This window comes from Phalacrocorax carbo, chromosome 8 (assembly GCF_963921805.1).
Source record: "Phalacrocorax carbo chromosome 8, bPhaCar2.1, whole genome shotgun sequence".
In the NCBI taxonomy this organism is placed as follows: domain Eukaryota; kingdom Metazoa; phylum Chordata; class Aves; order Suliformes; family Phalacrocoracidae; genus Phalacrocorax; species Phalacrocorax carbo.
This window is the reverse complement of record NC_087520.1, coordinates 37,698,136-37,720,749: the sequence shown is the minus strand read 5'-3', so window position 1 is coordinate 37,720,749 and position 22,614 is coordinate 37,698,136. Positions and strand designations below refer to the sequence as shown.

The window sequence follows — 22,614 nt, the reverse complement described above, 5'->3', positions numbered from 1 at the left end:
TTCACCCCTTTTAATTCCTTCCCCTAGGTTATACCATGTCCCTTTATCCCTCTTTATTTTAGCCATTGGTATTTAATTTTTTGTGCAGAGGGAAGAACTTCAAGAACAGACCCACCTCAGACTATCAGGATCCCTTGAACGAAAGCCCTCTCTCTTCTGGAGGAGGAAAACTGGCATGAGCTACGAGCCTAATGCAGGAATTTAAAAAGCCAATTACTGAACATCCATTTTTGACAATGTTTTCACAGTAAATTAAGACAATGATTAACAAACAACTCATTAAGCAAATTATCTTAGAACTCAAGTGTTATAATTGGAAGAAGTTGATATTTTCATGGTAATGCAAAATAGAAGAATCTTGGCCCAAGAACATAAAAAACCAAATTCAGACCTCAATTACCAGGCTTGACATATGATAGCCATGGAACAATCTGGCCAACTGAAAATGGAATTTAAAGTAATACAAAATCTGGTCTTGGAGAATGAGCATATTCGCACCACAAAATTCTTAATTACCAACATAAGCCTCCTATTGCTTTTAAATATGCAACTAATGTCAGGCCAAACTTTTAAACTGGAACAAGAAAAAAAATCATCCTCACTGAGCAATCTAGCATCTCCTTTAAAATAAGTATTGTCAAAATGGCAGCTATCTTGCTGGGTTACACACTACCAGAATCCTGAACAGGTACCAAAAACCACTGAGCTACCAGTGGTTCACCGCTGGAGTGTCCTATCATCTTTCAGTATCATCTTTCTCTGGGTTCTGTATTCACAAGGACCCTTGATACCTAAATGAGTGAAAACAAAAATAGAGACTGAAAGGTTTCACTGTAGGTCTACCACATAGTAGTCTTGAAAGTGTCTGCTCAGCTTAGCAGCCCTTAGCTTTGTATCGGTGATTCTGTATGGCTTTTGTTGTCTCCCACTTCAGCATGATTTATGTCAGAAGGTTTGGAATAAATTAACTGTTCTACAGTGTATTGCCACCAAGATGATTCAAAACAAGAGATGCTAATTTCTTCTTCCTCTCCCCCTCCTTCCCCCCGCAACATATTTTGCTCAACCTAATAAGAAAAAACCTGTATCAAGATATAGCTTTGAGTCCTAAGTGGGGGAAAAAAATAGAATTATTTAGAAAGGCTGTAAACTCTATAAGTTAAATAATTAAATAATGTTAGACATATCTATATATACACACACACCAAGACACGTACACATAGACTAATATATATATTCCCCTGCAGTTCTGTATTAATCAAATAGAATACCCTGTAGTAGAAATACAGTATTAATAACTCAAGATAGCACTTCTGTTCAAGTTGCCTTATACAAGCTTATTTGAGTTCTAATTGTGTGCTAAAATTCTCTCTTTTAATGCCTAGCTCTATTTGAAGGTTAGCTTTTGGTCCCGTGGAGATAAAGGAAAATGTGCCAACATTTGAGAGATTTGATTACCTGTATAAAATTATGCTTGCTCATTTATCCTAGGCAAGATACTCTTGGGTGTAAAGCTCTATTAAAGAGGGAATAGAAACAGTGTACATCCAAAGAAAATATTTTCCAATTATGCTTCACAAGATGCAGAAAATATTACTTGTGATAGAGGATTATGAATGAGATAATTACTGAGAGCCTAATGTACCTAAAGCTACAATAAAGGAGAGAGAAAAACATTAATAAGTGGTTATTGACTGTTCTTCCTGCTCTTTGTAATAAAAGGCCAGAACAGTACCAAGGACAAACCTTTCCACAGTTTTGCCGTGATTCATTATATAGAATACCTCTCCTACTTACATGGTCCATCATTAATTCCTATAAATGAAACCGTATCAGCTTCTATTTAACACCCAAAACACTTTATGCCTCTCAAAACAAGCTTAATAAGAAATTTTTCATATTAAGAGTCAATTGAAAAGAATAGAGATTTAGAAATGCATAGGATAAATGTTTCCTTTTTAAAATTATTTCATTTCACACATTCCTAATGAGCAAGCTGCACTTCCAAAAGAATCCAGACTAACGGTAGGTTGGTAAGGTACAGAATGACAAGACTCCGACTTTTAGAAAGTAAAGTATGTCTCATTATAACTTTTTGATTCTCAAATGAAATAAAAGATAACTCAATTATTTCTGAGAAACGCTAGAAAAGAATATTTGAGCTTCCACATACAGTATTGCAATACAGGTGTGACCAATAGGGAAGATTATTTTAACAAAAATTAAAAAGGATTTTTAAGTAGCTGCAGCTCTTTTCCTGCTGCAGAGCAGAACTTGGTACACCATGCAAAATTACCTTTGGCGCATTCTTTTTTCAATTTTGGCTCACAACGCTGCTGCATCAAGTGCGAAGGTACAGTCACTACATAAAAGGTTAACAGTATTTCTAACAGAATGGCAAAGGTCATGAACATTACAATCTACATGGAGAGGAAGCTGTGTGAGTGCTGTGGTTTTCTTATACTCCTACGCTTACTTAATTCGAGAAAGAGCAACAGTTTCACTAATGAAACACATGCCTTACTGATTATTGTGGTCCCCCCTTCTTAACAGGAATCCTTTTAATACATTCTTAGATACACGTACCAACCTGTGCATACACACACCACACACACAACAGGTTTCATCTCAGGGTAGTCATTGCTTTTTCTTTCATCTCCCTGCCTCCACCAGACACTGCATAAACTGTATATAAGGTTTTACATTAAGTACATTAAGACAGACTTAATGCCCAGTGACTTTACTAACCAAATTCGGAATGAATTTGACCTATTGGATCTGAAGCCATTCGAATTATCTAGAAGGCTGGCCCCCTCAAAATTATTTTTATCAACTAAAAGCAGTACTGCAAAGCATACTGCTTCACAAAGCAGAAATTCAGGCTCTGTAACAGAACACATCACAGGGCATAATAAGGACAAGTGACTTAAAAATTAAGTGGCTGAGGAAATAATAAATTAAGGATTAACTATTACTAGATTATTGGTCTCCCTGAGAATCCTCAAACAAATGATCCTGAGAGATTTCTTTTGATAGTGTCTCATGGGGACAATGAGACACATGAGTGCCTGAAGACTGTATCATGGTTATTACAGCAGGAAGGTCACCAAGAAAAGAGACTCCTGAGGTTGGTTACTTTGTCCTGCACCAGCCTAGATGCTCCAGTGCTACAGAGGTTCTCAGAGCTAAATACAAAGTGGACTATCAGGTGAGTCAGTATCTGTATTCTTCCAGGCTGACGACCTGCCTTCCTAAAGCGACATCAGAGCTTTCCTCTCACAAAGAGACTGGCCTTTGAAACTGAGCCTTAAGATAAGATGGAGCCACATTTTGCTGTTTTAGAGTGGGGAAAGTCTCTCTTAGGTTTTCCAGTCTTTCTGTAATTCGCAGAATTCACAAATGTGTTCCTGATTCTGCATAGGTGATGTCAGAATAAATACTGACTCAGTCATACTATGCTGGGTTTGTTTTTTCACTTCACTTTACAAGTGTGAAACACACAGAATCACAGAATGGTGGGGGCTGGAAGGGGCCTCTGGAGATCGTCTTGTCCATCCCCTCTGCCTGAGCAGGCACCCCCGGAGCAGGGGCACAGGGCCACGTCCAGGTGGGGTGTGAATGTCTCCAGGGAAGGGACCCCACAGCCTCCCTGGGCAGCCTGTGCCCCTGCTCTGGCACCCGCACAGGGAAGGGGTTTTCCTCATATTCAGGTGGAACTTCATAACACACACAAAGCACTGCAGTGAACCTACTGTCTCAGAATGGGCCTCAAGCCTGACTAGTAGAGCAAAATTTTGCTTTACTATCCATCACATTTGTCCCATACAGAATTGTCTATTACAGTATTTGTGCAGAATGCATTTGATTTAGATAGAAATTTACGCACAAATAGTTCCCTTAAAATCCAAATATTTATTTACGCAAATATACTGCTCAATTCCTAGCATTCTTTTGCTTATCAGTAATTTACAGTAACTAAGAGGTGGTCTTCTGGAGGGAAAGAATTTAGATCAATTACAAAATTATTACTTAATGGGATGATCAGTGCAGTTGCCTTCTAAATAGAACAAGAAGCCTAATTCTGCCTAACAATCTAGAGTGTCTGTCATTTTCTTTATTTTTGAGGTATCTCCATTGAGTCATACTGACACCACCATGTCAGTAAGCCTTATGTTCAATATATTTAAGTGTATATATATTTGTTATTATATCACATTTAAGTTTACTAATAAATTGCATAGGACACATCTCTTACAGAACATCCCATGCACTTGAAAAGTAATTACATGGTTTCTTAGACCTCCCGATAACACTCTGTTTTACACCCTGCAAAACCATTACTGGCTAGTGGGAGACAGCCCTGTTTACAGAAATGAACAGAGAATCAGAAAGACTGTCCCCTAGAAATACCATGGACTTGAGACATAATTGTGGACATTGAAAATTACCTCTCTGCCCACTCCATCTTTCCACATTCATATTTTCTTCCCCAGTTACAGTCTGCATATCCCATTTAGACAGTAACAGCTTTGAGGTAGGAATTGGCTCCTGCTCAACAAAATGGATCGAAATTTTAGCTAAGGTTTCTTAATATAAATGGCAGCATTAACAGCTTTCACATTTACTGTTACTTGGTGTACCATTCCTCATTTGCTGTAGTTCAGTTTATAAAGATGCCCTCCATGTATGCTTTGAGGGTATGTACAATGTTTTAGAAATTCACACAAGAAAGACGTTCACGCTGAGATTCCCTTAAAAACCCCCCATGGTTTAAATCTCAATTCTGTGAAATCTTTTCATGCCAAGTGAAATCCTGGCATATGTTTTAAATGATTTAACTAACTTTGGTTTATTAATACGAAAACTCAATAACACATAAAAATCCTTATATGTTTAGATCAGCATCTGCTCTCAGTTAATCAAACATTCTAACAAGTACATGGGATACCCAATCAAGACCCATTAATTAGCAGAAATAAACTAACAAATTTGAAATATTGTGTTTGTATTAAGTCTTGTTTCAGATGATTTTGCATGGAGGAAGAAACACAAACATTTTGCCTCTGGACATTGTATTTTCTTGTCTGTATGACAAGACAACACTAGGAATTGCAAAGTGTGCCAGTGGTCTACATTAAATGCTTCAGACTGCACAATAATTAGAGAACAGGTTGCCTGCAAAACAGACAGTTTCAAAAAAAAACCCAAACAAACAAGAGAGAGAGAAGAAGTGAAAGGGGAACAGCAGGAATGTCAGTAATTGTATTTAAAAAACTTATTCTGTAAAAATGTGGTAGATTTTCGTTAAGATATTTTAGTTGAGTAAAATCAGATTCTGAGCCTTTTGCATCATGCTTTAACATACAGGATCATGTTGCATCAATTATGTTGCATATTATCCCAAATTAATTAAAAAATAAGGTGTTTTTTTTCCATTCACTTTACTATCCTGAGTTCTTAGGTTGCGTGTATAACAGGTCATAGCTCTTAATGATGCTTGTAACTCGATGACCTTAGAAAATAATGTGATAGAAGAGCTGTGGTTTGGTTCAATTCCTCTGTCCTCTGTGTACTTCACGTCTGGATGCCCACCACCAGTTCTGCATATACAAAAATTCACCTTTTCTCGCTTGGTAACAATATTCTTGTTGCATGTAAGCAGTTCTCTCAGCAAGGGAAAAGAAAATTAGATACTATGTTTTCTGGATTTAAACCAGCAGATGACTAGGGCACTCTGAACTGCTAAGAAATATCTTTTGCTGGTTCTACCTACAGCTGGGCTCCTTGCCTCCAGTGATCCTCTGTGAGTCAGTCTTTTATTTCACTACATTCCCTCTCATTGAGGCAATCTAACAGCAACGCACAGCACATCAAGTTGAAACACAGGCCCTCAGCTTTGCTTCTATTTACCAGCGCTGGGTGTGTAACAGTTATTGAGCTCAGACCCTGAAACAAGAAAAGGAATTTCTTATGTGGCTCCTAATGATTCCTCCGGTTAATTCAGGAATAGCACTGATAGTCTCCAGGGAGAGCTACACTTACTTTTTCTTAGCTGCTGGCATGACTGCTGTGAAATAAAGGCTTTGAAAGAAATTTTGGAAGGGGAATCTTTACATTAACAGAGAGTCCTCAGGAAAAAAGGAAACGCATATATTACTCTCTGTCACTACAGGTGTTCGTCAGAGATCACCAAGAGGCTACTCAGACACATAAATATTTCCTTACATATCTTTAGGAATATTATCTGCAATTATTTTTAATGTCACATGCCCCACACATTGCTTTCAAATAATAGTTACCTTTAAACACTATCTAAAATACTCACTGCAGCCAATTATTTCTCTAATGAAGCTGACTGCTTCACATCCAGGTTAAATTGCACAGCATCAACATCCTTAGCTACATCCAAAAAAAATCCCACCAAAAAAGAAACAAAAGACCCTCAGCTGCGAAGTCCTTGGTCTGTTACACAACACAATGTGCCTTCCTTTTCCTTCTTTCACTTTAATTGAATAGGGAAATAACTTTTAAAACAGAACTTTCAAGAAACAAAATTAATGAAAAATCTTTCCCATTATTTTCACATGCAGACTGATTTTACTTGTGATTACTGTGAATATGTATTTATTGCATCATAAAAATACGGAGCTGTCCACCAGCTAGAAAGCCAACCTTTCTCAGATATAAGTTGGTTCATGAGGTATCATCTACTTCAGCTCCAGAGCTCTTACTGGAAGACTGCAGAAACTAAAGGAATTAATCCCAAAGCATTTCTCATTTTAATGCAAAATTATTTTTAAGGTTTTCATTACATGAATCCTCAGCAAATTGAGGAACCTCATATCAAGACCTGAAAACAATAAATACACCCTTTCATGTCACTGGTCGAAAGACAACATGTTCTGTCACTTTTGGGAAGCCACTACCATCAGCTTTTCAGTGGCCTACGGGACATATGTTTGTCAAGTTCAGAAAGGACAAACTTTTAGCAAAAAACCAGCATCACAATTGGCACTAATTGGTAGTTAAATTGACAACTGGAACTGAAGCATCCTGACAGCACCAGAGGTGGGCCCTACAGGTAGAAATTGAAAACCATTTACTAAAGAAATGTTGGGAAGACTAAACGATCATAGGGCATCTGCAGAATATCGTCTGGAAGGCTCTACTTAATTTTTCATCCTGTCACTTCAGCATTTTGCATGCATACTTGGAAAACATTTCAATTCATTGAGAGAAGGATAAAGTGTTTAGATCAATATATTGAACAAAAGTACACAAGCTTCTAATTCTTCACAAACAAAAAAAAAATCTCAATGTTAGCTGCTTTTTTTTCAGAAGATTAGAAATCTTTGTGGCTTTAGAAAAATATGACAAGGAAATTTAAGCGAATAATGGTAAAGTAACATCAGGGGATCCAAATCCCTAAGCACATACAGTGTAATCACATCCACCATACATACCATTCTTTTTTAAGGAAAAACAAAGCAAACAACCCAAACACCAAACAAAAAACCCAAGCAACTCTTTGAAGTTATTCTACTCTTACTTTCTATGAAGTCTAAAATTTAAGATGCAGATCACATCACAGAGATATTCTCACTTTAATAAAGAAAATAGAGATGGCTCAGGAGATGCCTGGTGTTTTGCACGTTGACCCTTTACTATGCAGGATGCTTGACATTATAATGCATTCCTTTAAGTGTTTTCCACACTAGTGGCCCATACTGGTATGTGCCACTTTCTTACTCTGTCATTTTAATAGAGGCAGAAATAAAGGAGGGACCTGATGAAATGACTCTTTGAAATTATTACCAGTCCAGCTGTATTAGCTGACATACAAGTGTTTTAAATTGTGACTCTACTTAAATTGTGTTTTGTATCATGCCCCCAGACTGGAGATGAGGGAGCAAAATATTGTTCACCCTCACTCAGTGATACTCCCAGAAATAAACGGAAATGAGATTTTAGAATCTGAAGATACATCTTGTTTGCTAATTCTAAGAGAAAACATTAAAATTAGTTTTACACTGCATTAGAAAATGTAGACACTGTTGGTTCACTTGAGTCAAACTGTCTTTTTTTTTAAATTTATACATTCAAAAAAGACATTTCTTGGAACTTATACTTAAAAAAGAAACAAATGAAATCTGTGCAGACTCAGGAATATTTGTTTAAAAACCACTACTTTTATCAGGCTTCCATAACATATTGTATACTGTATTTGTTGCATTTGCAGCAATAGTTAATTAAGAAGAGTTTTTCTCAGAGCTACTTATACTCCTGCTTACTAAGCTAATTTAGACCATGTAAACTGCAGCATTCTGTGAAGTATACCATCACCTCTTCTCTTTCAGAAGCACACAAAAGGCTGGGGGGAATTAGTATTTTCCATAAAGAATACAGTAGAAAAAGAAATTATACATTTCAGCTTCTGCAAGTTTATTAAAACATAAGTAGGAAAATTAGTGTATAATTATCGTTCCAAAACAACAAAAATTTAGGGCCCAGAAAGCAATGTTGACTTTGCAACATTTCAGATATTGAATATTTTATGGCATGTATTTAAATCATAGATAGCAAAACATACACATGTACATTAGAAGGAAAAGAGGAGAATCTATATAATATGGTGTTTTGATTTCTGTCATTCTAACTGTGAGAACTGTAACAATGCATTAATGTAGGACCGTGATTCTGTGAAACCTCTGCCAGGGCTATACTATACCTATATTTCACAATGATTTCTTCCATTCAGGGAAACGGCATGTAATTCATCCCTAAAATAAGGAGAGCCTTAGTTATATACATTTCTGGTTTGTATCACTTGGGCACAACAGTATTTTCAGGCAGCCATTGTAATCACAAGCTCAATGCAGGAATAAAATGGAAAACATATGGAAAGAACCTGTTTAATTAAAACCTTGTTTACTTTGCATATATGTATCACTTGTACTTCAACAGAACTATTTATAATTTTAAACAAGAAGATTTTACCATTTCCTTGTTAAGAGATAAAATGTATGTTGGCAATGAAACCAAAGATTGCATAAAGCATGTATAATGTAGAACATACAGCTTGAAGCTATTTATAAGTGCTCTCTGCATTTCCAGGTTGGTTTTTTACAGTAGCGCAGCCTGAAGCACTTAACTGTGAAAACATGATGCCTCTCTACTGCTCCTCCTACAGGAAAATTATTTCCCCGCTGAAGGCCTGAACCTAAGCCCCATACATCAAGGGTAAAATCTCCGTTGCTCTAAAATCCAAAAGTTGCCTACAAGCCATACAAAAAAAATCTGCATTTAACAGAGTGAAAAGACACATACCATGGAAGTCAGAAGGAAGGAAGAAAAACTCCACAGTCACAGATAAAAAATGTCTACCTGAGACCCCACTGCACTAAAGAGTTGACCTGTCCACATTCTTTGTGAGCCTCAGTAACTCAGTCTGGTTTGTTTCCTCCCCTGCCTAGGCTTTTTAGAGCAATTTCTCAAGAGCTAGTGCAGCTCTTCTACTGACCACATGCCACAGATGTGACATAGCAGCTGGGCATGCGACACAGGGCTGGCCCTCCCTGGCCAGCTCGTTTTGCAAATCTCTCATCACAGAAACTGTGTCCAAAATATGCAATATATTATTACTTTGGGACTGGAAATAGGTAAATTCAAAAAAGTCTGGGGAAGGTTCTGGGAGAAACTGGAGCGATACCACAGAAACAGCACCGATCTGACCGACCATTAGTAGGTTTTTGTGTCTGGACCCAACTGCTGATTCATTAGCGGTAAGTCAGGGAATGTTAAAAAAACCCAACCAAACATCCCCCCCCCCCAACTTTTTGTCACTCTCTTCCCATCTTTTGTTCTCTCTATGCATTGTGCTCACAAATGACAACAGTTAACACATTAACTATCCCACATTTTTCTTAAAAACGTCTATTAAACCAGGTCCTATCCCATTTAAAACATCACAGATAACACTTTCCATAAAACAGGAGCTACACTTGTATACCCAAAACCTAGCTTCTTCATGCTTTTTAACTCTAATAATCTACTTCATTGTGAATTCAGTGGCTGTCTCCTGTGAAAGAACAGTGGCATTTGCTACACCACGGATTTCACAGCACATCTGCCAAGGTGCTGTAAATGCATGCAGAGGAGACTGAGAAAATGCAGCAGTGGATATCAAGTAAAAGTTCTATCTAACTAATCAAGTCCACAGGGACAGCATGCAGTGTCACAAGACATATCACTCTACACTTGAATGAGGTTGTCAGCCACTGGGAGGCCTGCAAACTGCTGACAGCAATATGCAGTATATGGAGTCTTCTAAAGTAGACGCAGTAGCTTTGTAAAGTACGTACCTGTTTCTACAAATGAACTACAAAGGAACTGAAGTACAGGCGGGTATTTGTAAATCTATCTTTCTGTATTGTATTGCTGTGAATAAAACCAAACTCATTGGAAGAATGTCACACGAAAACGAAAAGGGATACTTTGTAGGTTTCTCAAAATGCATATATACATTTCTACGTGTACAAATCAAAAAAATATGGAATTTATTATGATACTACGTGTCAAAATAAATGGAGTATTAATACAGACAAAAAGAAACCTGGAGTGTTTGTAGCATTTTATAGAGAAATCTCATAAATTCAGAAATCGCCCTAAGAGGTAAGTATTCATAGACATTTTACAGATGTGTGAACTCAAGCAGAGCTGCTTATTTTGTTTGAGCTTGATCCTACTGAATATAATGATGAAAATTGACATTAAAAGCGCATCCTGTTCAAACTCATTGTAAGAAGTTAAAGAATGAAAGCAAAATATTTTCTCCTGTCCTTTACTCAAGTCACTGAAGAAAACGACCACGCTTTAAGAAAGAAGCCACATTAAATCCTTGTATTAGCCTCACCCCAGATTATTTCTTTATTAGAGCAAATACATTGGGAATGCAGTTGTTAATATATATTCATGCAGGACAGCAATGAATAAGTATCTATAGAGTGTGCAGGTGTACTGCAACACTTAAAATTCTGAAGAAGGGTCCTTATGCCTAGAAGCTGTTTCTCCTGGAAATACTGAGCAGCCTAATAAAAGAAACTACATATCTCTAATTCTTGCCTTGCTCTACTTTCTCTGTACTTCAGAAACTTTGGTATAATACCTTTTTTAGCTAACAGAACAAATGCATAGACTCTACGTTCGAGCTTTTATTTAGAAAGCAATTTGTATTCTGTTAATATTTACAATAATTAATCTCAATTTTCAGTTTTATTTTGTAGATATATGTTTCAATTCCATTAGAATCAAATGCTTCCACTCAATGCCTTTCCACCCACTGACATTAAAAACATTATTTAAGTATCAATATTATTCTGAGCAGTTCTTAACAGCTGAATTTTCAGTGGGCTTTAAAGGTATATTTGAGAACATACATCAAATTCTGCTTGTGTGTATATTATTTCTGTTTGTGCAAAAACTGTATTTACTATCTAAAGCACCTAATTACATGTTTGTACAAATCATACATGACTACGAAAATTTCAGCGTATGCTCTACAATAGCGTAGAAAGAGACAAAAACTGCAGACAAAATCTACATATTTAGATTTGCTTCAAGAATGTTCCCTTTGAAGCAATTAACTTTCAAACAATAAATTTGTTTGGTGATTACACTAGTACTTTGAACATGTAAAAAGCACATACAAGCAACACTGCCTCTATAATGGCACAAAAACACATCTATGTCCAGAAAATGCAGCAAATGGGTAGCATACATATTTGGTGTCATTCTCTCACCATACTAAGCCTCTCTGTTAATTCACTATACCATATTTTACAGAATGCCCTTCATTCAAAGTCGGGGTGGGTTGAGGAGAAAATCAAGGTAAGTCATAGGGCAGAAAAATAGTTGATGAGGTCACAGAAAGAAGGAGATAGCGCAAGTGTGCAAACACTTTGGCAGGGGGCAAAACTGAATGGTTGGAAGAAGAGTGTAAGTAGAAAAGGGATGAGGAAGAATTCGGTAAGTGCAAATCTACCGTGAGTTCTGAAAAGAGGTTATTTTTAAATTACAATGGATAAGAAACCACTAAGGGTGACAGAGGAAAAACCATAGCCCAACTTCATGGAGAAAGAGAGAATTTTGCTTGTGACATTCTGTACACCTTTAAGTTTTGGGAAGGATTGCCAAGAACTATAAATGAGGGAGTTGCTGCTTTATAGTCAGGAAAGATTAAGAGCAGCTCTGAAAGATGTGGAGTACCTCTGTTCCCACTGACTACAGCAGAGTTTGAAAGCGCCCATAGTACTCATAAACCCTAGGAAAGATAAATCAGAAATACATATTATTTTTCTGGGGAGAGTGAAAAAATACAAACAAGAATTACTGGAATATTTTAAGCCATTTTCATGAGTAAACCAAGGACTTCTCCCTATGGGAGGAAATTTCACTTTTTGTTCATTTCCATCTATATTATGCAGTGTTTTAATTATGCAGCAGTCTTAACAAATAGATTGTCAAAGCATTTTAGAGTAGCTAATTCTATTCAAAATGCCAACCGAAGATGGGATAATGTCTTTATTGGTTTGACTTAGTTTAACCCACCCACTACTATTGACTAATGACTTGAACAATGCAGGATACTAGATTGACCAAAAAACCCTAATACTATAGAAATATAAAGACTTAGATACATCACAGTACTGCAAAGTACAAATTCAGGATTCTTCCCAGCTACTCAAAAGCAACTAAAACACATTTTTAAAGCTTGACCAAAACATTTTGAGAAGAATGAGTTGGATAAAATAAGATCTGAAATAAGCATATCGCTCTCTCTCTGAAATTGAGATATGTTAATAACCACAGAAAAACAAATGAGAACAGATATATAATACCCGATATAAATGTAAATTAACACAGTGCTCAAAAGTCACTGAATATAAAGCTCATGACACCTTCTGACCCTAAGTTTTGACCGGAAAGCAGCTACACTACGGAAAATTTAGGAATGCAATTGATCTGCGTTCTCTTCAATAATAGGTATAGCTACTGACAGTCCCTATATTATGCTGTATGTTATTCATTTACCCAGAGAATTTCTGAAATTATAATGAAATTAACTGTTATACATAATTTCTGCTCTTTTTTTTTTTTTTTTTTTAACCTCAATTTCAGTAGCCAGGTAACATGACAATAATGTACCTGGTTATTCAAAGGGAACTGAGTTTTAGTGACAAATAGTCAAGGTGTTTATAACTGCTTGCTACAGGCCAAATTACTTTAAGAACAGATAATTCTTTTCTAAGATTAATTCTTTTCTAAGAATAATTTTGAAAGATAATTTATTCCTGATGAATGCAGATGGCCCGTGATCTGTTTTTAGAGAAAGTGCAAGGCTGATTCACTGACTCGGCGTAAGACACTGAGCTACAGAATAAGCTAATACACGGCAACAATCAAAGGTTTAAGGTAACAGGCAGGCTAGAACACAGAAAAAAACATGATGATTTTGCCTTGTGTTATCTTCCTAACATTGACAGTAAATTACAAAATCTGTGCTAATAATGTTATTTCATACATGTGCCTCCCTATAAACTAGGACCTTGTTGTTTACTGTATATACCACACTTCCCCTTTTGTTTTTAAAAATTCTCAGAGCATAACTAACTTCCATGTAATCAGGCTGGAGATAGAAAATGACCTGTAGGTGTAACAACCTGTTTGAATGAATTAATAGGAACATACTATAAAATGCTTCTTTGGTGAAAGTCCTCAGCTGACAGAGGTGAAGAGTGGTGGCTAATTATATTAAAGAAAGGATGTGTACATGCTTGCGTATTTTTTCCAAATGGAATATATATAATTTTTTGTAAATAGCAGGTTAGTGAACCAGGAAACCGTATGCTTAAAATGAGGTAAATTTAAAGCACAAATGTATGAATATTAGAGAGCATCTCAGATTTTAATTTCTTGGAAGATCCAAATGACTGAAGACCTTCACATGCTATACGTTTACATACTCAGAGGAAAAAAAAGACAAAACAAATCTTGTCTTACCCGGCCAACTAGTATTGGTTCAGGTCCAGAAAATTCTTCTAACACAAACATTTGATTCCAAACCCAGCCTCTCTTGGAACGGTTCAAAACTCTTTGTTCTTCAGTTAGCCTTTTTAGTCCTGTACTGGATCCACTTGGTAGTACTTGAGATTGATTCATTGGAGCCGTATAAATGGAAGGAAGGACAGTAATCCATAATATTATTAATGGAGTCCACGTATCCATAAGCATTTCCGTTAGTCTTTCTGGCATTGTACCACAGGCTACGCAAATCACCACAGAAATGAAATTATTATTTTGCTTTCCTCCAGACTGTAGCAATCCAATTCATCATGCAGTACAGAATATTTACTTACAGCTCCTCCATGTGTTTACAGCACAGTCAATGTAAAAATAGCTTAGATTATAAAAACATGATCCATTGAGTTTTCCAGTCATCCAGTCATTAAAGATTCCTGGTTGGGGGAGAGAAAGAAAAAAAAAAAAAGTTCAAATCAGTAACTGAAGAGCTTAGTAAAGAATCCTGAAAGATCTTGTTTACTTTTACACCATAACCAAGCCTTATTAGGTTTTAAATTTGTAGTATATAATATTAGCGCATATTAAACGGGTTAAAAAAAAATTAAGTGATTCTATGAATTCCTTCATTGCCTGAAACAGTGAGAGAAGACCCAGACAAATGATTACACATACTCAGGAAAACGTTTTACTTGCAGTTTGTCTTAGGGTCTGAAGAAGCTCATGGCCTTCTTGCTAGCCTGCACTTTTTATGTAGTCAACTATAAACGCTTAGCGTGTCAAATAATACAAGTTAAACAAAATTATATTCTTGCATACAGACTTACTCTCCTTTCCTCCACAAGAAAAAAAAAAACATTACTTCCCATAAGTGTACAAGGCTCCAGCAGTACCTTCTCGTTTTACTAATCATCTAGCTGCAGCTATATCAGCTAAACCCTCACAGCCCAGCGGAGAAACAGGACTGCTAAGTCCACTGTGAAATCCATGATCTCTGAACCAGACCAGTCCCAGAACCTAATAAGCCTATTTATGCACATCTGCACTACAGGACTCTCACTGTCTCTCACTTTCAGAGAAAACAGTCAGATTTTTTTTTCAAAGACATTTTCCTTGATGGACACTTGGGAGCATTTTGTCTTTTTTCCCCACCCACCCTTTCATGTATTAGAAAGCCACATCAGGTTTCATCTCAGTGTAAATATTCCTTGAAATGGACAAGCAAGTTAACATAGTAGGGCTTGCTAATGCCACAGTGACTGAGAAACCTCAAATGCGGCCATGGAAAGATAGATGGGGTATTGCTCAGGGAGAAGGGCTGCATTACAGCTACTCTAATGAGGCTGGAGTTATGTAAAAAGATTCCTGATATATTTTCTTTGATTGATTGATTGATATCCAAACAATCTCATGAGAAACCACTATATACAAGATAGGTAGAAAAGTCTACCCTTAAGCTTACACTGTGTCTTAGGCTGTTTTTATTCCCCACTTTAAAATGAGTTCCTAGTGTTGCAGGTCTATGAAAATCTTGTGGGTTTGGGTTTGGGCTTTTTTTTTGGGGGGGGGGGGGGGGGAGGTGGGCTTGTTGTTTTTTTTTTTTTTTCAGGTCTATACACATTCATGGAAGAAAATATCTGAAAACATGAATAACACCAGTAGAAGTCAGCTGTTATTTTAAGAGCAAACAAGGTAAAAAGTAAATTTTTTTAAACTTCAGTAATTGCCAAAGCAACTGTGAAATCTGTTGCATGAAAATCTGGAACTGTAAGAAACTTGTCTTGTTAAAAGGGGAGAAGAGCTGTTATGAAGCTAAAACTCAATATCTCAAGTAGCATGGAAGAATGATAAGCTAATAGCACAGTGCTTTGACCATGCATCAAGAATGAGGTGAATATCCATTACAGAAGCAACTGTGTGCCTTAGAAACATCATTTAGGCCTAATTCCTGACTGAGATGGAAAGAAAGAAATTAAAGAATACCATATACTCTTGCAATAAAATTTTGGGAAAAATGTGAGGGAAGGAAGAGAGGTCTTCAATCTCTTGGCATTCTCTCAATCCCAGAAAAGGGAGAAGGATGAGGAGCAAACAGTTTAATTGCTTGATGGGAAGGGTCTGTCAAGTCACCCTCTGAAAACCCTCTGGTCTACAGAATTAAACAGAGGTTACTGCTTCTGCTTTCTGGTATATGTTAAAAAGATAGATTTCCTGGGGCATGTTTGGTAGTATAAGCTATCAAAAGAGAGAAACAGCCAAATTTTTAATGAAAGCAGTTAAGTTAGTTTGTATGGGATCCTTGTGCATATGTAAGAAGACTTGTGGGTGGATGGATATTTCTGATTTCTTCAATGGAGCAAAAATTGAAACACAGGAGAAATAGAATTACTGTGCAACAGAGTAATAGACATCATCTTCAAACAACATCCAGGATTAAATTAAAAAATGGGGGCATAAACTGAAAACCCAACTTGAGAGTCCTTTTCCATAGGCGAGTTTTCAGTTTTTATATACAAAGTGACTTTTGACCCAGAAATAGAAGCCCACCAGAAAGATAATAGTATGTTACATCTTTATCCAAGAAAACCTTAAAAAAAAAACCAAGTGGGCCACGACTGACTTTCTTACTCTTCCAGTACAAATTGATATAGTTCTTTGTTCTCACAGGACCAAATAATAATAAAAGTAAAGCACTTCTTTTCATATTCAAGAGCTTTTTGAAAGCCATTCCTAATTAATCTACACAGGCTGCTTTCTAAAAGAGATAAAATAAATGAGATAAAACAATATGATGCTCACAGAATCGTTTTTGTTTGAAGAAAGAACAGGATATTTGTTTTTCAGACTGCCACTCTGAATCCTTGGCAAGCATTAAGTTCATTTCAGCACATCCCTCCTCAGTTCCTCCCCCAAACTTCCTGCCTGTTACTCTTCACTTACTCCAAATTTAGGTCTTATCCACTAGCACTAATGCATAAGAGTCACTGTGACTGGACCATCCTCACAGTAGCTCCCTATTCAGCAACGCTTTAAGACAAACAAGAGCAAAAGCACACCAAAAATATTAGTATTGCACGTACCATGTAATTAAACCTAACTCAGTGGAATAACCCTGTGAAGAGTACGGTTATACAAGCTCAGTGACCACAAAACTGCGAGATTCTTGAGTACCGAAAGGAAAGTTAGGCAAGTGTTAGGCAGTGCAGGGTAAAGAAAAAATCTGATGGGGCTTTTGCATGTATCAGTCTATGGCAGGGGAATATGATCAGTGTGTAACAGTAGAGCTGGATAAATTCCTCTACAGTTCAACCTAGAGTTTTGCAGCCTTTTGAGATCTATTTGAGAAACACTCTAATTTGGGATTCACTGCTCTGTCAGTGAATTGTGGCATTTACTTTGTATAACGCATGGAGATTGTGCTGTCCCTGAATTTCTTTACCAAATATGGGGATTAATTTTCTTCTCCGTTCCTGAGAGCAGAACAGTATGAATGGGACTGGGAGCTGATGGAAGGCATTACTAAATACTTGGCCCTGCAATTTTCATATTGGCTAATACAAAAATCAAGAAATGCCAGGTAGTTAAATTATCCTCTGGATTAGACGTGTAGGAGAAACTGGTAGGACTACTGAATCAGGCTACTATAACGGTACTAAAAAGCCACATGTAAAGGGAGATCTGGCAATCAGGGAAGAATAGCAGGTGAAGCACAGTAGCATTTTCCCTTCTTATATTACACCAGGGTCTAAAGAAGTGGTGAGTATGGAATGACAGCAAAATTATTCCAGTGAAGCCAGAACTACCTTTTGCTAAGCAACCAAAAGAGGACAAGCATGTAGCCCTTAAAGAGTATATTTCCACCCTCACAAAGATTTTGTTGGTGTTGATAAAAGCATAATTTTTGCTTTGAATTTCCATGTATTCAAATGGCCGTGGGCTGTTTTCTTTAACAAAATTTCACTGTTCTTGTAAGTGGTTTCCCTGTATAGTGTACGATACATATGACTATAGATGTAACTCTAATCCAGCAAAGCTGTTTACAAAACAGCTTTAGTTCTTTATTCAACCCCGAGAGGGGAAAGTGATATTTAAAATATAAATAATTTCTTTAATGTAGCAAATAGATGAAAGAAAATGTGACACTATATCAGGTAGCAGAGATTCAGGTAATTGTCTTATGTTTCTAAAACATAAGACTGTATTCATAATTTTGTTTCTCCATGCACAACCTATAGAGGAATACAGATAAAGCTGAGTAGTTTGTTTTCTACTTAGTGTACATGCTGATATAGTTTTAGAAAAATATTATTCTATTAGCAGGAACATGCATCTTGGAGCACTACTCGTACAACTCTAGCCACAGAGTGCATAAGTTTTATACAAGTACAACACAAAAAGTGATTACAATGACATAGAAGTTTATAACCTAACACTAGAACATAACTAGCACATCAACTTCAGAAATTAATGTAATATACATTGCAACCTCTTTTAGAACTAAAAATCTATGTAGGTTACTTGTATGAGTTAATTGCCTGCATAAATTTAAAGCCAGGTATGACAGTAGGTAGTTATAGTACATATAGTAACAGATGACAGTTCTTATTTCGTATATGAGTGGTGGAACCCTTTATCATGACTAGTATCTCTGATGTAACTAATTTCACTACAGTTATTTTAGAATCATCATGTAGCTTTAAAAGGTCAACACTGGAATGCAGTAGATTTGTTAAAATGATTAATAAAGTTAATAAAAGTTTTTTAATATATAACATACTTATCAAAAAAGAGGCAAAGTAAGAGCATAGAAAGCTTTAAAAAAATCAATTTCTTTTTTAGGTTGCAAACCACAGAATATCTATCTGGTCAAGTAAACCACTTTAGTACAATGTTAGTGCATTGATTTACACCACGATCTTGGTTTAAAAGATTTTAGAGCCACTCTAGTGTTTCTTCACATAAAAGAGACAAATTTGCAACAAAGTCTTAAGGATTGCAAAGTTTTTTTCTTTATTTCATTCTATGTTTACCTCATCATTTGTAGTGATGACATGCAACAGCTAAACCCTTTGACCTCACTATTTCATTAGGGTGGATTTTATCAATTCCTAAACAACTGTTGTTAAGGTAAAAAAAACCCAAACTTTTGAGTACTAGTTTATTTAAATAAGTTGCATGAGAGTTTCCAGACAAAAGTTGGTGATCTTTGCCTAAAGCAGGTTTTTTTGGTAGAATTTTCAGGATCTTTTATATTCCATACATCAAATAACCCCTTCAGAGTGCGTTCGGAAGACTGACATCAAACTGCCACAACACGAGGAGGTAAATGATACATAAAGGCATTGGAGTTCTGATAAAAATGTTTTAGATATCTTTATGCATAATCTCTACCTTTGATGCTAATTCAATATAAGCAAATCCACGTTACAATACAAGCAGCCTCAAATAATTGATGAGGCATTCATTTACTGATCACCTAGAGAGTTTCAACTAGCACTGTGCGACAGCAGGCAGATAGCCTGCGTATTTTGCATGCTTCCTTTAGGGCCTCGAAATTCCATCTGAACCACATGGGCCTTCATGGCGAGAAGACTGAACTTAATTTAATTTCTGCCAGAAATAAGGATCCTTATTCCTGCAAAACAGAGCTGTAGGTAATAGCTTTAAGACACGTTAGCAGAGTAAAATAGGACGGTTAATCAGCTGTCCTTGACAAAAATTTACATCTTATGACTTCCTTTATCTGAAATTCATTAAGTAACAATGCGTTTCTCGTTACACTACCACAGGTTTCCCGCAGCTCATGATCAGGTATTGTATTTTCCTTGTCAATAGGTCTGCAAACTTGGTATCCATTTTGACAGCCTGTACACAGATATAGGTATTTTTGTACCTTTTAGCGTTTCCTTTGTTAACATCCAAGGAAATTCCTTGTTATTGTTCAAATTACTTTTTTTTTTTTCCTCTGACCATTTCTCTCCTTCCTGTTTTCCTGTCCCCACAGTAGCCAGAGTATCTTTTGGGGTTTTGGTTTTTTTTTTTTTTTTTTTTGGCTTCACACTGTTCTTCCTGTTCCTTAAGCTCTTTAGGTTTACTTTTATTACTGCAGGTATTGGCTACACTACCACTTATGATTCCTAGTCCCATTTCTCAAGGATTCAGACAGGGTCCTTTTCCATCAATAGCAGCAACATGAGGCAAAGCCTCCCCACCGCAGGAGGCACAATTATCTTTCCTTCACTGATCCTCTTTTGGCAGCACAATAGAGCCTTAAGTTTTCAACAGTAAAAATATAAGGCCTCAGCTGGCCTTAGCACTCCAGACTCACTTGTAGGAATGATTCTTACTCATAAGAGAACTGTGGTAAGGATTTTAATTTGCCATCAAAACAGAACAAAACCAAAGCCCATCAGAATAGAACTAGACACCATAAACAAAAAATAATCGTGTCATCCTTGCCCATATAACTTTGCTACATACTTATCCTGTTTCCAGTATGTATCCATATATTGTACCTGAACTTGATTTTAAATTACCTTGAACAAGGCATCATTCTCATGTTTCTGCTGTAAAGGAATGAGTACTTCTTGTCATAAATAAAAACTGCTATTCTTCAGTGGATTACTCATTTGTGTAAAGATTACTCATGCATCCTCCCTCAAAATTAAAATTAAAAAGCAATTCTCCATCTTGCTGCGAGATAAAGAGACTGAGGCTGTAACCTGACATGCTACTATGGCAGCAACTAAGATCATGCTTACAGTGCCCACTGCAAAGTGCCACTTGCATGCCATGGCTGGACTTTACTGCCTCTCTTATCTGCCAGCATAACTATATGTGTATTCACTCCCTAACCCAGTTCTGTCAAAATGATCTTGTTAACTTAAACGCTTTTAATACTAAGGTGTTTTTTAAACCAAATCGTTTTGACAGAGCTGGGCTAGACCATTGCTCATGCTATTCTTCCACCAAGTGTAACTTTAATTTAAGAGGTTCTTACCCCACCCACACCCTGGCAACATACCAGCTGCATGTTTCCAATAATTCTTCTCCATTCCCATTCCTTTCTTCACTGCAGTTGTGTTATTTGCAAGGCAATACTATAAGCCAGATAAGTGAAATGGGGGTTTTAAAAATATTGCAACAAAACCCTGTTTCAAGAAGTCTTTTACTTCAAGTTTATAACCCAAATTATTGCAGTGATCTAGTTTACAGAATGGCTGCACAACTAAAGAGCCCATAAACTAGAGAACAACAACAGAAAGTTTTGAAAACAGCTGTGCTGCCCAAGAGCATATGAAGTTTCACTACACGCTTTTAGAGAGTAGTCAGACAAATAGTTGAATCAACAAAACTGGGTGGAGGATAACTTCCAGAAAAGAGGGGAGAACAAGAAATCAGGGACAGTGGAACTACTTAAATAAAACTCTGATGTAGTATAGTAGTAGTATATAACCACGTATGTAACCTAGGATACAACCATGGCAATCTGATGCAACTCCGTTCATTGATGCTGGCAGATTTTAGGGATGGAAACCTCTCCCACTGTCTCAGCTGCAGCCAGGCAGCAGTCAGATGTGCTGTTCTGAGAACAGCCTCTGTCAGGAGGGGAAGTCCCAGTGATCCTGACCACAAGCAACACACCACCACACAGCGGAGAGGAGCTGAAAACGGCAGCGAGCAAGCAGCCAGATTCTGGGCCGTGCACATTCTAGGCATTGCCCCAAATCATAATTATACTTTGTAGCTGCTCTAAATTTCACCAACTAACGGTGATTTTAAGGGACTGTTATGTCACCGGGAGTTAACTGTAACATAGAAAAGCATTATCCACACGTCCTTTCCTTTGGCTAAGTACCTGAAATTTCAAAGGAAGGAAAATAAGATGGGAAATGTTATGCTAACTGTGCCACAGCAGCAGAATAACATACACTTGTACTATACCCTGCGCTGTCAGAGATGTGCAGGGGAGGATCCTGCCAATACAAGTGCAAATCAATTGTCCAAATTTATTTTCATATATTACATGTGGCAATTTGCTTATACCTGCTTGGAAAATCAAAGGCAGTTATCTAAGGAATTACTTATTTCAGCAACAGTCATAGCAGACACTCTCTCTTTCTTTTGGTCTTAGATGTTCTGTCCTACGTACACACAGAGTAATTCAGTATGCAAAGATGTGCCACTTTATTTTTTAAGCTTAGTCATGCATTGCTACTCTCTATAGTTAAAGACATTTGAACAGTTCTTCAGATTATTCACTGACTTCTTAAGCTTCTGTGAAATCCTAAGGGACTCTTTTAACCACAGTGTTCGTCAGTCTTTGCATTGGACACATAGCTGACAGAATCCATACACTTGCACTAAGGAAACAGACATGCAGAAATACACATGCAGATACAGAAATTCAATAGTTTTTCAGTATTTAGAGCTTTAATATTTATTAAGGGATTTGTTCATCTATCTCAAGTATGACTTCCTCTAAGCTCAAGATTGGTGCATCCTTGTGAGGAAGAGGTCAAGCACAGGAGCCAGGAG

The 22,614-nt window shown here is 36.8% G+C and overlaps 1 protein-coding gene across 1 annotated transcript in view; it reads right to left on the bottom strand.

Moving 5' to 3' along the window:
* Positions 1–14,410, bottom strand: part of CDH8 (cadherin 8) — a 134,908-nt gene extending 120,498 nt beyond the window's left edge. The window contains exon 1 of the mRNA XM_009502816.2: positions 14,059–14,410. Within this exon, the coding sequence (XP_009501111.1) occupies positions 14,059–14,310 (252 nt within the window). The 5' untranslated portion in view covers positions 14,311–14,410. The remainder of the gene's footprint in view (positions 1–14,058) is intronic.
* Positions 14,411–22,614: the final 8,204 nt, after the last annotated feature.